At 38.6% G+C, this 17960-nt stretch overlaps 1 protein-coding gene across 1 annotated transcript; it reads left to right on the forward strand.

Annotated features, from left to right (window-relative positions):
* Positions 1-1975: 1975 nt before the first annotated feature.
* On the forward strand, positions 1976-17364 carry LOC118211499 (ensconsin-like). Its single transcript, XM_035388750.1, has 15 exons — positions 1976-2006; positions 2451-2549; positions 2860-2934; positions 3461-3624; positions 5435-5549; positions 6337-6434; positions 8567-8658; positions 10611-10831; positions 11415-11595; positions 12391-12559; positions 13265-13369; positions 14553-14603; positions 14688-14730; positions 15038-15161; positions 15849-17364. Exons 1-15 carry the CDS (start codon positions 1976-1978, stop codon positions 16003-16005), a joined length of 1725 nt encoding a protein of 574 aa, XP_035244641.1. The 3' UTR covers positions 16006-17364.
* The last annotated feature ends 596 nt before the right edge of the window (positions 17365-17960 follow it).

Genomic DNA, 17960 nt, shown 5'->3' on the forward strand with positions numbered 1-17960 from the left:
TCTAAGCTCATCTGGATATGGACACAGCTGAGGATCTCAGCTTCCAGTAGGCACAATATAACACTCCTTGTGTAGGTTGTTTGTGCTTAGTTCTCTGCTCTGTTTGATAGCTTCCAGTTTATTAGCCTAGTGTTTATTATTTTTATAAATATCACCATGTCTTCTCCCTAGGAAAACTACATTTGTAATTCCTATGTATTTAAGCACATGTACAGTATGTGTCCATTCTCAGCTAAGTATCTAGCAATAGATGAGTTGAGATCTAACCTTTTAACCGAACTCATGTGATCTGATAGCCTTGTTTTCAGTTGCCTTGAGGTTTGACTCACATAGCCTGTGTGACATGAGCATAGCATAACATTTTTGGATTGACATGATGCAGCTTTTGATTTCATTTTCTAGGTTTGGGTGGGTAAAGAAATTACTACCCAAAACGTTGCACCCGATGCATGCAGCACAACCAGAAGTATCTGGAAGCATCTGCTTTTCCTTTGGGTAACAGTCAGCATGGTCAAGTCTACCTTTAACTTTACACACTGTTCCCTAAGAGAAAGTAATAGTTCAGCATAAATATTGATTGATTTTAGTCCAGGGCCACTGAATGACCTCATTGTTTTGAAACAGATTTTCAACAAAATAGTATAGAAAACATTATAAATGAAATATGGAGTGACGCACAGTGGGTAAGGAACTGGGCTTGTAACCGACAGGTTATGCTATGTAAAAGTTGTGTAAGTCGCTCTGGATAAGAGCGTCTGCTAAATGCCTGTAATGTAATATGGGGTCCCTGTTGTTGTTGACCTTTCTCAGAGGGATTTTCACAGTAAGCCTACAATTACAATAAATATTTTTTTTGTTAACTTCCTTCATTATGTCAGAAAAATTAGTAAATAGACAGCCAAACCCAAACCACTCAAACAATTGTTACTTTAAGTTAATAATAGTTCTTGAAATGATCAAGACAAAACATCGATTTACTCTGAGGAAATTGCCCTTAGGAGGAGTCCTACCAGGAACTGGGAAGACATAAGGCACATGATTGATGCTAAGGATAAGCAGTCTTAAACAATAAGCCTCTGATTCCAGTATGAAAACAGTTCCTCATAATGTAGTTTTGCCTAATTTTAATTCACACATCCTCGGTGCTTTTACAGAAAAATAATAGCAAGGTTTGTGATTTGAAAGTATGGGTTTTCGTAACACTTTATTACTAACTATACACGATAAAGCCTCCACAGCACTGTCATGAACATAGCTTCATATTTGTCATATCAAGATGTTTGTTTTATGGTTCAGTTATTGCATGTTGGATAAGCCTCATGACAGTTACATAAAATAATACTTTATTTTGACAAAGTGACTTGAAGCATGCAGATTTATAAATAGGATTCTGATTTGGCCGAGGGGTTAAAAAATTAATGCTATTAGCCACTGCCATAGAGTGCAGCTCTCAGGAGTTCCCTCTATAGAAAAAAAACAGTAGCAAACTTGATAGCTAGCAAGCTGTCCCCTCACTATCTCCCAGGTAACTGCATGCTAAACAAAACTGCCACAAATATCAATACGAATTCAATAAATAGCCTAAATTTGATGTAAGCAGTGCAAATAATTTCATAGCTCATTATTTTAGTACACTAGAGTGTAGTGTACACTTTGAGAAATAACCTGGCCAAATTTTGAGACATTGTTTTCTGAACCTGCGCAGGGATGGAGATAGCAGTGTCGCAATTCATTTCTATGAAACTTTTGCTCCTGAGCTTCAGATTTGTCATTGGATGATGCCATCATGTTTATTGTATATGCAGCCACTGCTTACTGTTTCCCCATTGCTCATGCAATAGAGCTGGTTGGCATTATGACTGATTTTGACTATTTATGAACAAATTAAAACAAGACAGAAGCAGTTTACTAAGGGTCAGATTGCCTGCTAAGCCTAATTATACAAAATGGGAGTGACATATGCTAATCAACAGCCATGCTACCCTTTGACTTTAACCTGTGGAGAGGTGATTTTAGTTTTGTCCTTCCCCCAATAATTATTGTTACATTTTTCATTTTAGTCACAAATTTTGTATATGGTTATTGTTTTTGTGTGGTCTGTAGTGTTTATTTGAAGTGTATTTCTGAGGGCCTGCCAAAATGGGGAAAATAGGCCTAGACCTCTCAGCCTTAATTACAATCTTAAACATATTTTTGGTCATTTTGCATAATTAGCAAATACAGAAATTTCAACAAGGATCATTTGCATGATTTGGGGTACTTTAGCTTGCACATGTGAGATATGAAATATGAGATATGGTCCTCCATGCATTTAAACACTTTCTCTGGGGCTAATTCTCTGTATCGATCAACCCAAAACAACATTTAAATGATTGTAGACAGTATCGAAGTGGAATAAGTTTGAATGTTTCCCCGATTGTCCCTCTTAAACAACCCGCCCCTTCCAACAGGCACTGAGTCCCCTGAAAAGCAGGAAAATAAAGCACTCAGTCTCCCTGCTTCCTCTGTGTCATGGCCCAGTGGCAACAGCAGCGCTGGACACAAACCAGGTGAACCGCAAACCTCTCTCTCCTCAATCAGCTGTTGAAGCCGATTGGCTTCTCCCAGGGAAACCTGGGGTCATAAGTTATTGCTGTCTTAGCTCCTGTTTGTGGGACTGAAGGCTTTGTCTAAGGCACCCCTGCATGCTGGCATCACATGGAGACGTAGAAGAGGTGAGGTCAACTATGGACACACTATAAGAGTATTCACAGGGGATGCACTAACTCTATGTAGTGTAACAACAAATTGTGCCATTACAATTGAAGAGACCTGGGAAAAATATTCCCATCATCATGTCATTGACTGTTACTTTTTCAGAGCGGCTCTTCCTGAAGGTCAATGAACGACAGAAACTTGCACAAGAGCGAAGGAAAGAATGGGAGGAACACCTTGGTAAGTTCTAATTCTATTTGCCCCGGTGGAAAGTAAACAACACTGTATCAAAGTACAAAAATAAAAATGCTGGTCATAGAGAAGGAAGCACTGTAGTGCTATTTTGTTTCAGGGGTAACAAAAAAAGGTGCTTATTGGGAGAAGGATTCTTCCAATATGTCAAAAACAAAATTAGACCAAAGCACTCCTTTTTTGAAAGTCAAAAAGCCTATGCATTTCTGCCTCATTTCGAGCTTTTAACCTCTTGACAGCCATGTCAACCTAATAAAGGCTTTTTAACTTTTAAACAGATTGCTCTTTGAATTAATTTGCTATGGAACATTTTTTTTAAATACTGACATTGTTTTTGTGCTCAGAGAAAGATTTTTGTACACACCAAGGGCATGGGGAGGCAATATTTAATGGCTTGAATCAGACCAAGTGCCACTGATGTTCAACACCCTTCCTTTGGAATTCGGCCCCTGTCTGGTGGTTGATTTGGGCCCCTGGCGGTGGCTTGTGGCGAGTTCCCTGATTGTGGTTGCAGCCGAGCGGGAGGCGGTGCGGCTGCAGCGGGAGGAGAGGGCGCGGCAGCACCGTGAGAAGCAGCTGGCAGAGAGACGGAGGAAGCTCACCGAGCAGAGGCTGAGAACGGAGAGGAGGCACGCTGCCGTGGAGGAGAAGCGCAGGAAAAAACTAGAGGAAGAGACGGTATGGGTGTGACCCTGAGGGGCCTCAAGGCTACAGTTCCCTCAAGCACTGCTGAACTCTGTCCCCTCCAGCAATTACTCAGACTGACTGTTCTTTGTAAGATGATAGAATTATGTACAGTTATGTACAGTAATTTAACCCAACCCTGCTGTATAGGAGGCATACATCATTGTTTATCACATCAAACACTGTGTCATATGACTCATATCTGACAAGCTAAAAGTTTTGGGCTTTTTGAACTTGGGTGGGAAGTGAAAATCAACTAGCTAGTTTTGAACATGAGCTTGTTGGGATGTTGGAGATGTTGTTTACTAAGTGATTACAGTTTATATCATGTAGAGCTATATAGAAGATAGCAGACATATCACCCAGTCACTTTTACCTCTATGGGGGGCTTGATTAGTATTTTAGTGGGACCAGGTTGCTGCTAGAAGGGTTGTAATTGAGCTAGTAGGGCCAAACCCTCCTTTTGGACCAAGCAGAAATCAAAAGCCCAGCTCAGCAATGGGGACAATGTCCTGCTCAAATTCTGAAAATGGCCCAGGACATTGACCCTAATCACTGCCTTGCAGCTTTTTGACAATACAATCCTTTGCATTTCCTGTCTAACTTGATTGATTCCACTTGTGTGATTAAATGGTCAATAATAATAATAATAATAATAATACAGTACAGAACCGTAGACACAAGATAGTGTCGCATTTCTAGAAATGTATTGGCAATAATACTTACTATATAGTAATTTGTAAGTTCTTATCAGCTAGACTTAAAGCCAGTTTTCAAGTGGGCCGGTTCTCACTGATACGCAGTAGTGGCACTTATGCATTTTGGTCCTTGGAATACTGTGATTGTTTCTTACCTACTGGCACTTTCTAAAGCTCCTGGTAATCTTTTCTGCCCCTGCCCATCCATATTCTCTCCCTGTGAAAGGCCGTTGTAGTCAGCGGTAGAACCAGTGCTTGAAGTGGTACCATTATTTTTTCCCACCTCAAGCACCGCTTAAAGCCACAGGCAATAGCTCACAACTCGTGTTCACTTTGTTTTAATTCAATTACAGATGAGATGCTGTTTCTCAATAACTTCTTTGTCAGAGATCTTGTGTTTCCAAGCCTGTTTTTGGGGATAAAGTACAATGCCTTGGGAAATGGATTTGACAACACATGTGGCTCTGTGTGTAATAAATGATGTGAGAGCAATGCTAAAGGATAATAATAACAATAATAACAAAAACAACAACAACAACAACAACAACAATAATAATAATAATAATAATAACTTGTAATGTAACATGTATTTGCAATGCACCTTTATACAATTGCTATTAAACAAAATGCATACACTAGAATGAGTAAAAGCAATTAACCATAGCTTTAAAAAATTCAAACAGAGGGTAAGAATGGAAAACAAAAAAATGTAAAAAATGAACAAAATAGCACAGATGCACATTTCAAAAGTACCTTTAATTTCTACAAAAGTAAGCAGGTTCCCTCACAAAAGATCTTGAGGTCATGTCAGGGTCTGGTTCTTTATACCATAAACAAACCTGATTTCCAAGTCCTGTGCTGTATTCCTTTTATCTTCCAAAGTTCTTTTATAAGAGATATAGGTTGGCCAGTATGTAGACCATCTCAGCTGAATCCTCATACAATGTAGTATTATCTGGGTGAAACTATTTTATGCGTAGTTTTCCTAAATTTTGGGTCTTGCAGAGATTATTTTGTTTGCACTATTCTCGAGGGAGAATAGAATAAAGTGAGGATACAGATGCATTTCTCCACACAAGTGGTTCGATTCCCATGTTTGCCTGCAGGAGCGACACAAAGCGGTGGTACAGCGGACCCTGGAGAGAAGCCAGCAGGGAGCCAATCATAGGGCCAGCCGCTGCTCATGGAGCGGCAGGATGTTTGGCCACAGCACCGCCAGCGGTAAGGGATTAATCCCACAACTCAATTACAAGCTCACGGCTTCTCTCACTTATAATGGCACATAACAGCACTGTGCATTAATACATTCTTGTAATTTACAGTGTCAATAAAAATACTTGCAATGGCAACATTAATTTGACAATATATGTGTCTTCCTGTGGTGCTTTGCAGATTTTTGTGTGGTTACATTAAAAATAACATTATTATATAACAAGAGCAGAAAAGAAAGGAAAATACAAAGGAAGCCTTTGAATAATTCCCTAAACGAAGGGTGCTGCTTAACGAACCTTGGGTTTCTAGTCGTAAACACACTGGAAAAGACTATGTGGTTTAGTCAAACTTAAATCCTAGTCTTGTGTCTTTAAGAATATGTCATAGTGAGGCCATTCACAAGAGTGGTGTATTGTGGATCTGAGGTAATATTGAGTCTGTTGCCATGTTTTTCTCACTCAAAAAAGTTAATTCAGTTGAAAATATGAATTGAAACTAGCCTTTGTGTAAGCGAATGGTGTGTGTGGCCTGTCCAGGGTGTATTCCTGCCTCTCACCCAATGCACACTGGGTAGGCTCCAGCACCCCCTACGACCCTACTCAGGATAAGCGGGTATAGATGATGGATGGACTGATAGATATTTAAAGGATCCAGTAATTAATCGACTTCTTTCCTTCTCTAATTTCCTCCTTTCTTTTTTCCTGCCTCATTTGGATCTCCTTGCCTCAATATCTCTGGAGAATTTTTTAAAGAAATAGTAGAAATGATTATGTCCTCTTTGATTGTTGCCATTCAGAATCATGCCACTCTGTGACTGCCACATCTCTAAAGTCACTGCAGAGAGTTGCCATCTCCAGGCTGGACAATGCCCTGCACAGGAAGACAACCCACAAGGTACAGCCCACCTCCCATACTAAAAATATGTATATTTCCAATTTACAGCACAGTGGAAAAAGTATTTGTACCCTTCCTGATTTCCTCTATTATTGTATATTTGGCACACTGAATGGTTTCAGATCTTTAATGGTTTCTAAATGTAAAATTAGACAAAGGGTAAACAAACAACATATTTTTGTTGTTTTTATTTTTTTCATTTATTTAATGAAAAAAGGTATCAAACACCCATATCACCCATGTGAAAAGTGATTGGCCCCTTAAATGTAATAATTGGCTGCACCATATTTAGCAGCAATAATATCAAACGCTTTGTATAGTTTGATATCAGTCTTCTACATTGCTGAGGAGGAACTTTATCCAACTCTTCTTTTTAGCCAACTCAACTCTTCAGAACTGCTTTATTTCACAGAAATTGATAGGTTTAGAGCATGAACTGCTCGTTTTAGGTCTTGCCACAGCATCTCTGTTGGATTCAAGTCAGGACTTTGACTAAGATGCTCCAAGGCTTTAATTATGTTTCTTTTCAACCATCCTTTTGTGTTTTGGATCATTGTCTTGCTGCATAACCCAATTACGCTTCAGCTTCAGCTCACGGGCAGACGACAGATGACATTATCCTGAACAATTTTCTGGCACAGAGCAGAATACATGGTTCCTTCAATAATGGGAAGTCATCCGGGTCCCAAGGCAGCAAAGTATCTCGACACCATCCCAATATCACCACCATGTTTGACTGTTGGCATGATGTTGGTACTGTGAAATGCTGTATTTGCTTGAGGTCAGACATAATGGGACTCGTGTCGTCCAAAAAGTTCCCTCTTGACTCATCTGTCCATAGAATATTATCCCAAAAGGCTTGAAGATCACCCAGGAAAATGTGAGATGAGCATTGACGTTTCTCATGGTTAGCAGTGGTTATCAGTGGTACTCTGGTACTCTCCCATGAATCCCATTTTTGCCTGGTCTCTTTCTTAGTGTAAAGTCATGAATGCTAAACTTAGCTGAGGCTAGGGATGCCTGAAGTTCTTTTGATGGCCTTGTGGGATCTCTTGTGACTTCCAGGATAAGTCGTCGCTGCGCCATTGGAGACATTTTAGCAGGCCGGCCACTCCTGGGAAGTGTTCTCCATTTACAGATAGTGGAAGTGGCTCTCACTGTGGTTCAGTGGAGTCCTAGAGCTGTAGAAATTGCCTTGTAACCCCTTCCAGACTGATATATTTCAACAGCTTTTTTAAAAATCACTTCTGGAATTGCCTTTGTTTGTGGCATAGTGTGCTTGTAGAAACTTTGTGCATGGTGACTACTTCACTCTGATGGTAAGGTTCAGGATAAGTGAGGTTTAGATTCAACAGGGCTGGCTGCAATCAAACCTCAGCTGAATCTAATTTTCAATTAAATTTGGTTAATTGGTTGATTAAGTAATTAAGAGGGAAATTTATTTTTCACATGGGTGATATGGGTGTTTGATAACTTATTTTCATTAAATAAATGAAATAATAATTTTAGTTTTGTGTTTACTCAGTTGTTTACTCAGTTTCCCTTTGTCTAATATTACATTTTGTCTAAAGATATGAAACCATTTAGTGTGACATGATATGCAATAACAGAGGAAATCAGGACGAGGCAAATACCTTTTAACAAAACTTTATTTTCTTATACGTTTCTAAATGGAAAGTAAAGTAATTTGTATTTCATTTCAATAACTTATTCACGGATATATATATATATATATATATATATATATATATTTAATATATTATTAGGAATGTATGGGACAACCATAGATACAATATTATAAATGTGTGATTTAACAGAATATGCAATACAGTGTAATTACAAGACATATTTCATTTGTAATTAATATGCTTTTTCAAGTACATTTTGTATCATGAAAATGCACCAATTCTTGAATATTTTATGCACTTTCTCATATCTTTCCAATATTTCCTTCTCAATATATTTAATATGAGCAATGTTTAAAAATATAAATACATTCTTTTGCATGGAATGTTATATATATATAACATTGAAATTCCTAGCTTCAGAGCTCACATTTAATCCATTGAGGTACATAAAGGTCTTGTTCTGAATGTATTCTTTAATATATACGTGTACATTTGGTGACAAAGACAGACCAACAGGACAATGAAAAGAAAATACGTACCAGGAGAAGCAATGCCATGACCACCATGAGAAGAGCCACAGCACCCCCCACTGAAAGGTACAGGTTACTGCATGCCATTCAGATGGACTCACTGTAGCATCAGTGTGCCAGCCACAAGGATTCTCACTTTGATTGGTGCTGTAATTATTCTTTCTGCGTAATTTGGGTGAGATCAGATAAAAACACAAAACAATATGAAAAGACTACGTATGGAAGTTAATGTGTTCAGTCCTGAGTTTTGGTTCAAATGCTCTGATGTATGTCATTAGCGTGAGTGGAAGTCATCTTGTCCCTCCCTTTCTGTGTTGCTCTGTTTTTTATGTGAAAATTTTTGTATAAATAAGGAAATTAAGTTGCGCATTATCCTCTCCACCTTTTCTAACTCTTGGACAGAAGTGTTTTCAAATTTCATTTTCCTTTATTATTTTCTGATTGTGGGAGATATACCCCTACTGCTCATATGGAGCACCAAAATGTAGATATCGGCTACCTCTATATCATCATATGTTGCGCCAGAATGCAGTAATCAGTCTTATAAAATTACTTAACCCTCCTGTTATGTTGCGGGTCAAATTGACCCTTTTTAAAGTTTGAAAATCTAGGAAAAATACTTAAAATTATTTTTTCAGTATGAAACTTCTTCTACTGGCCTTAATTAGTGTAATCAACATTCTAAATGAAAATGGTTCATTTCATGTATTTGCAAACCCCCCCTGTATGTTTATATCACCCGGGAACATTTTTGCTGTACCTAAAAAATGAACAGAACAGGAGGGTTAAACCATAATTTGGGAATTTCAATAAATTGTTAAATTTATTGAAATTCCCAAATATTAATGGCAAATCAATCAAAATTACACAACCATTTTATAATTTGTATTAGGACTGTAATCGATTTCTGAAGATGTTTTATTCTTCGAATAGAATGGAGTAATTTATGTTCCAGTAATAATAACACAGACAACCAGTTGTAAATAAAAGGGGTTTATTATTTACAAGGGAAGTGAAGGTAAGTAATAATACAACAAATATTGAAGGGAATATGAATGTGTGCATAGGAGTTGATCGGAGTGTGGGAGTGTATGTGAGCATGTGCAGGAACACGCTAGCAAACATGGGGAAGAAAAGTACAAAGGGATGTATGAGCAGAGCAAATTTCCCCCATAAGCCCATTCAAAACTACAAATTCACCCTGGCCAAATTACATTATTTTAGACAATATTTTTCAATTCTAACATTTCTCCACTCCAAAATTTCTCCACACCACACCAATTTCTTTTCTGAGCACCACAGAAGATAAAAGATTAATTGCATTCCAATTTGGTCCGCATGGTTTCACGTATGCATACACCTGCATATACTTGCACACCTTAAGCAACAGTGGTAAGAGTGGTATGCTGAAAGATAGTGGATAATGGGTTGTCATGAGTTTTATTAAGTTTTTTTAAGTTTCAATGCCCATTGTCCCATGTGCCCGTGTTTCTGGGGTTAAATAATTTGCTTACTGTAACTAGACGTCACACTGCTGTAAACATCACTTTTGTTTCCTGTGGAATTTATGGAAATGTAGTTCTGTTGTCCCAACATGATTATCTTGCTGGTTTGGGTGTGTGTTTTATTTGTGTTTCTGTTGAAAAGTTTTGCATTTACTGGAAACAAAAATATGCATTTTAATCAGAACACTTTACAGAACCATACTGAAATGGTACTCATGTCACTCATGTTTGACCTATAATTCTCAAAAAAGCTTTTTTCTAGTTTAAACCATAATTCAGCTTACATGTATTTTACATTTACAAGTTACACATATCAAATTACATAATAAGGGGAAAGAAAATGCATTGTAAAATCCATATGACAAATTATGTCAATGTTCATTAATCTCAGTCTCAGCAGAGAAAAAACTGAATTGATGGTCATTCTGCACCTGCTTTTCCATAACTCCTTTTTTAAAGATATTTGTGATACACCAAAACATTTCATATTCTTTTTCTCCACTGTACTCAAAGGAAATTGCACAACCCTGCCCCAAAGCTCCACCTACCCCACCAGGCAGCATCCATCCCGGCCTCCAAGCCGATCCATTACTCCTCCGTCATGAATGGGCAGAGGGAGAAGATACCGCCAGCAAGTCACAGCGAGGGGCAGGAGAAGGCCATGGTGGTCAGGCCAACTCCAGAACCCATAGCACCTTCTATAGAACCAACCACCATAGTCCAGCTCTCAGGAGGTAAGGTTCAGAGAGCTGCAGAAGCCATTGAAAATGTTACTGAACGTCTCAATATAACACCCTTTAAATATGCTTCAGTATTATACTATATTGCTATATTGATTCTACATTGATTTCAGTAGATGTTCCTTTATCATGCTAACATGGGGTTAGCGGTGATGAGCAATTGGGGTAATAATAGGTGGAGTACAGTGGAGAATGTTTTGGTTACATGCTCCTTGGAAGTGAAATAAAGTTTCTGTTTTAAAATCTGTATATTGCTCCAAATAAGTTTTGTCAAAAAACTGAAAAAATTCCTGGCATGCGATTTACAGACTGGTAAATAACTGATAGTTATCATTTTGGCATGAAAAAAAATTATGGATACATGTCAATAATGTTTTAAGAATTTTCCGAAAGTATTGAACGTGAAATGTCAGATTCGTTGAATGTTTCTAACTTTCCTAATAAAATTTGCATGAATGACAATCCACAGTTCAGATGATTTTTAACAGGAGTAACAAAACTGAATAGTCTCAAACTGTTGCTTCTGAATTAAAAATAATGGTCAATGAACATTCAAGAATGATCTCCTCTCCAGCAGGTCCTACCCAAGCCGTGCCCTCTACAGCGCCCCCTCCTGCCAGCCTCTGTCCCAGCAGGCCCCGGGTCGATATCACTGACCCCAAGTATGCCGCTCGTCTGCTGGCAGAGAGGAGGCGCCAGGCGCGGGAGCAGAAAGAAAAGGAGGAGGAGGAGCGCCGCCACAGAGAGGAGACGGAGCGGTAATGTCAAGAACTTATTGTCTTAGCTTCCTGTCAGCATCTAGATTTCACATTGTGGACTATACTGCGGACTGAAGTTCAAAGTAAATATTTACTTGCTATGTAATGTATGTATTACATGAGTGCTGGCTATATCTTTTGAATTGCAACATTTGCTCTACCCCTGGACTTAAAGCACTAAACCAAACAATGAAAGTTGAACATTTTGTTTCTAGGTTAGCATGCGGCCCTCTGTACTATAGTGGTTAATGTAACTCAGGTACACTGACAATGGGCTTGCCATCTTTTGTCTTTTGTCTTGTAGTTGTTGTTGTGTTATAGCTGAGATCATATTTTTGCTCCACTGGCATCAGACACTGTGGAAGTCATGTGTCAGTTATACCCAGTCTGGTTGATTTTTCCTGTGGGGTGGAATCTATTGTTGTGGTCCTGGGGTGAGGTGGAGCATGATTATTAGAGCTGTAATGTCTGCTGAAGTATGACTGGTGAATTTTGGGTCTGTTGGAGTCTGATTGGTAGATCAATGGTGTGCGATGGACCATACCAAGTTGAGTCATCACGTGCTGTGGAGTACGATTGGTGGATTTGTAGGGTGTAAGCATGATTTGTTTCCTGTCTGGAGTCCAGTTGATAGCGTATAATGTGGTGGAGTATAATTTGTGGAGTCTGTGGGCTGTGATTTTTGATTCATGGTGAGGTCAAGGTGTGCAATGGATTCGAATGAGTGGCATTTGATTGGTAGAGTCACAATGTATGGTGACATCTGATTGGTGGATTGGTGCTGCGGCACTATAGGAATGCAAGGGAGGAGACAGCACAAAGGTTGGCAGTCAAGCGAGCACGGCAAGAGGAAGAGGCCCAGCATTTGGCAGAAGAGCAGAGGAAGAGAGAAGAGGAGGAGAAGCATGCTGAGGAAGAAAGAAAGCAGAAGGAGAGAGAAGAGGCAGAAAGGCTCCAGAAGCAGGTGAGACTCCTTTGTTACCTCACACTGGAATCCCCAAACGGGTCAAAGGAAAACCAGATATGAAATGTATTTGGCTTAGAACTACAGGGAACATTAGCATTGTCATTTGCAATAAAGCACAGATTAACATTTCTGGAAGGGAAGAAAATCAGCTCTGCATTACAGATGATGTTGACATAAGGAGAGGGAATTATTATTTGTACTGAGCAGTCAGTGTGAACAAGAGAACAGCTTTTCAGCATGAGGAGGCTCACATATGGTCATATTAAGTTGTCCTGCAGGTTTTCAATGTTTTGTTAAATGACTAATACTAATGGAACTACGAGATCGCTCCTGAATGTATTTTAAATGAAGTGTTTTTGTGTGGAGAATACTAAACACAGAATTCTTGAAAATTAAACACGTGAAAATATGTAAAATTAAAAAAGTGTTCTAAGTAAATTCATAGTATGTATGTACTGTAGACACATATAGTATCTGTCTTTCTGGAAACAAAAAAACATTTTTATACATTTTTATACAGTCATGCATACAGTACTTTAAACATAGAATAATTTCAGTGAGTTTTGATTAGTTACTGTGCAAAATCTTTTAACAAAAGTATTTTAACTGGAAGTAAACTTTCAATGGATTTGAAGTATACCTGACATGCTTTTGAACAGATTTGATATTGAAGTCCTTGTTTGTCCTGTGGTATTTTTTCAGAGGGAAGAAGAGGAAGCAAATCAGAGGCAGGAGGCAGAACAGTTGAGGCTAGAGAGAGAGAGACACTTCCAGAAAGAGGAGGCAGAACGAACTGAGAGGAAAAAGGTAGATGTAAATACATTCTGCTTCCGAGCTCTGACCCACATTCCAGTTATACATTGTTTCAAGTAATAGTCATAAGATGATCCTTGATCAGTTGTCAGAGAACATAAGTTACACGGAGCACTGACACTCCCTGTACACATATCCTGTCTGGAAGGTTGTTGTCTGACCACAATGTTCCCTACAAAATTCATTCACACCCTTGATAATTGAACAGAAAGGACTATACAATAAATAATACAAGCATTGAGCTGTTGTGATTCTCAAACATGTAAAATATTCTACATTAATAATGATTCAGTGGAATCATCCAAAATAACATTCTTCGGAATATATATATTCCCCAAAAAATGTGTCACAAACATTCCCACCCGTTTTCAGTACTCGGCGGTGCACCCTCCCCTCACGAGGATAACACTACTGAGTTGTCTATAGGATTGTTGCAGTATAGGGTTTTATGAGATGAGCATACTAGGGAATCTTTGGCCATTCCTCCATACATAATCTTTCAAGATTCTATAGAGAATTTGACCTGTGCTTATGGACTCTTAAATGCAAACCACGATTTTTCAATCAGATTCAAGTCTGGAGACTGAGATGGCCATTGCAAAGCTGTAATTTTGCACTCAGTTAAGAATTTATTGGTTGATTCGGAGGTATATTGTGGATCGTTGTATTACTGAAAGATGTGGCCAAGTTTGAACTTCCTGACAGACTGAGCCAGATTTTTTGACAAAATGTCTAGGCACTTGCTGGAATTCATTGTTCAATTGGCCTTTGCAAGAGCAACAAAATAATGCCATAGCATCAACGATCCACCGACACATTTCATTTTAGGTGTAACATTCTCTTCAATGTTAGTGTTCTTCTATTGACACCACTGTTCCAGAGGTTTTAAACTTCTTAATTATTTAAATTGAAATAGAAAGCGATATATTTAACTTTTACTTTGTTTGTAACTATCCCGACTTGTGAAGGTTTACAACCCTTGGCTTGTTTGTTCTTTGCTTTTGGTGATGGATGACATAGATTTAACATGTACTGGTATGTTACCACCATTTTATACCCCTGTGAAACAGGAAACCACAACAGACCATAATAGGGTTCCTTTTAAGATGCTGACCTTGCAATTCATCACATTCTTGTGAGATCAGCATCTTTTCTGTGATTGTCTCCACGTCTACAGCGTCTGGAGGAGATCATGAAGCGAACTCGCAAAGCCGATTCTGTGGAGAAGGTAAGCGAAGCAACAGAGTTTCCCACAGTACTACAGGAGCATATATTCTTTCATAAACGCACTCCCTCCTCTTTCTTTCCATAGAAACCCATCCCCAATAGTGAAGAGTGTCTTCAGCAGAAGCCAGGTACTAATAGCACTGTGTACTAAATTTTTGCGCCATTGGACCTATTGAAAAATCTCAACTTTAAGTCAAATCAAAATGTTATTTAATGACAAGATTATTATGTTATCTCTTTTGCACAGTTTAGCAAAATGTACTTGCATTGTCTCCAGAACAACACTCATAGTGCCATTTCATCAAATGTCTGTAGCATATACATGCATTTATATATTTGAAAAATCACGAAGAGCTTCACAGTGGCTGAGGCTAGTGCTCCTGTGGCCTTATGATATTCATGTTACATGGTGTGTGTCCTGTCTGTCATCTGCAGAATTGGACACAGAGTCAAAAAGGTCCTCTGTGATAGTTACCTGGGCCCAGCCACATGAGGTTCAGGGCCCCATGTGCAATGGGAAGCACAGCCTTTCCTCGACACTGCCCCCTGCTGGGGAAAGGTGAGGCTGTAGCCTATCACTCATTACTAATGTACACAAGTAAGATTGCTTGAGAAAGGAGTGTCAAGTCCTGGAAGGCTTCAGGGTTTTCTGGTATTTGTGGTTCCCTTTCGACCAGCAGCCCATTAAGGCCAGGACAGCAAGGCGTGTGAATTATTTAGCCAAACAATTACTGGTTACCCAATGCCTTTATTGCCATTTATTATCGGTTTTCTTTAGTGCTACATTGCGCAGCAGTTTTAGCTGTATTTTCATGTGTGAAAGGTGCTTTTTTAAGTTTAACATTATTATTATTAAAAATACCTTGAAAAACAAGATACTGTGGTCCCTCCAGGGTTGTAATGTAGGTATTGTCTAGGTCAGGAGTTCACAATTCAACTCCTGATTTGTCAGTGTATATACAGTTTCTTCCGGATTTTAGTCCTATATCACAGTATTGTCCATGTTGTGCACCCACACTCTGCACTATTCCTTCCCTAACTTTCCAGGCCTTTTTTTTGTGACAAACCCACATACGCTCAAATAGTAAATCAAATATTCTTTTTAATATCTATGGACAATACAGGAATATATATATTGAGTAAATATATTGTTTTTTCTCACCTCAGTCCAATCATAATCCACCACTGGGCCCCAGCTGGAATTTTTGAGAAAAACTCTTAATTCCTGTGATTGGTTTCCTGCCAGGTTCTCAGTGGCAGACTGGCAGCCAGTGCAAAACAGGATTTCTGTGCATTACATTACTAACCTGCCCAAGCTGGACATGAGCGGAAAGGAGGTTGTGATTCCAGTGACGGCCTACAGGAGGCAGCCTGCTGTCGAGGCCACGGCCCAGCACGGGTGACATCACTCCACCCTGCAGCCAGCAAGGGTCGTGATTGTCAGTAGACATCACTGGTGATTGACAGTTTTATAGCAAAATGCTTTTTTGTTTTTGACTTCTGGTTTTAATTAGCCTACATTTAAACCCAACATGGGAACCTCCCATCAGAGGCATAGCAGAACAAAAATTGATCACAACAAAGCCAAAACATCAGTTCCCCCTCCGAAGGCGCTTAAAAGATGTAATTATTGTTCTGTAAATGTGGCAACGTTGTGTCACAAATTTCAAAATGTTTAACATGCGGCAGTGCAGCCTTGATAATTTAAACATTTTTTGAACACTCAAAGTATGGTCTGTGCATTTACTTACTCGAAAGTTAAGGATTGAAAATGGATACAGAGTTAAAGCAGAAATATTATCAGCCATTTGCCTTACAGAATGTAGTATCATTAGAAATTAATTGCAGTGTATATTGGGGATTGTTGAATGAAACCTGTATGTCTGACAATAAAAATATCAATCTATTCATTTAATGCTCTCCATAATGTTTGAGAAAAAGATATATTTTCTTGATTTCACTCTACAATTTTAGATTTATAATTAAACGTTACACAAGTGGTTAAAGGGCGGATTCACAGCTTTCATTAAAGGGTAAATTTTACATTTTGGTTTCACCATGGAGAAATTACAACACTTTTTATACATAGCGCCTCCCCCCCACCTATGATGAGGTGCCATCCAAACTCATTGGATGGCACTCATCATAGAGCAAGACAATGATCCCAAACATACTGCAAACGCAACAAAGGAGTTTTTCAAAGCCAAAACTGGAAAATCCTTGACAAGCCAAGTCACCTGATCTGAATCCAATTTAACATGGACTTTATAAATGCTGCAGCAAAAACTTAAGGCAACTAACTCCCGAAACAAGCAGGAGCTGAAGGTGGCTGCAGTACAGGTCTGGCAGAGCATCAACAAAGAAGATACTCAGCATCTGGTGATGCCTATTGGTCACAGACTTCATGCAGTCATCGCACGCAAAGGATATGCAATAGTGCTAAATGTGACTATGTTGTCAGGGAAGTGAGGGTTAATTAAATATAAGCTTATTTTCTGAATCCAGTGGTTCCAACCATCAATGCTCTTGTTAAAAGTTTCAGCACTCTAAATACTGAACAGAAGCAGTACTGCATACTAAAACCTCTCACTTAACTTACATATACAATATATTACATGATTTAATAACAGAGTCAAATCAAGAAAAAAGTATCTTTGTACCAAACATTACAGAAGGCACTGTATACTTCATCAGAGAAATAACTAATGACCCTGTAATCAGTAACCTGAAATTCACATATAGCTGACATATCTGAATGAAGCAATACTCATATAGAGCAATGATTAGCCTGCCCAGTAGAGATCAGACATGTTTTTTTTTCTCCAAATACTTTAATTATAACAAAGTCTGCATAAGCTTTAGGCACCTTTTTCATGAACAGACAGCTGGATTAAGTGAGCATGGGGTCTTGCAGGTAACTGAATGGGGAGACATCTTTTAGCAACTAGGTTTGGGCAGTATGGTAGCTAAGCTTTTGCCAACTTTTTTCATAATTTAGATGTAAAGTCTCCATGTCTCCATTTCTGGCTTGTGTGTAAAACTGTTTTGTATATCTTCCAGCTTTGTGACAAGTATAGTCCAAATAAACCTGATGGGTCTCCCCTATAAGTTTTTTTGCTTTATGATTGTATATAATAAACACTATGCTTCAACAGTGCCTGGGAGTGTATTGTTTTAAGACAAAAGTTTGTACAACTACGCGAAATCCATTGAACTGTTTGAAGATGAATCACGCTGCCTAGTTATTTCATGGAAAACTGCTGTGATTATTCTCATGTATAGTCTGGTTTTTCATTGCACTATTCAGACATGGAAACAACCTGCAAGATTTATCAGTTTGATCTATATAGTTTATAAA

Source organism: Anguilla anguilla, chromosome 1 (assembly GCF_013347855.1).
Source record: "Anguilla anguilla isolate fAngAng1 chromosome 1, fAngAng1.pri, whole genome shotgun sequence".
NCBI lineage: Eukaryota > Metazoa > Chordata > Actinopteri > Anguilliformes > Anguillidae > Anguilla > Anguilla anguilla.

Coding starts and splice junctions, on each gene's coding strand:
- LOC118211499 (XM_035388750.1), top strand. CDS start 1,976: ATGCTACCCTTTGACTTTAACCTGTGGAGAG. Junction 5,550..6,336: donor TGGCCACAGCACCGCCAGCG/GTAAGGGATTAA, acceptor GTTGCCATTCAG/AATCATGCCACTCTGTGACT. Junction 15,162..15,848: donor CTGCCCCCTGCTGGGGAAAG/GTGAGGCTGTAG, acceptor GTTTCCTGCCAG/GTTCTCAGTGGCAGACTGGC.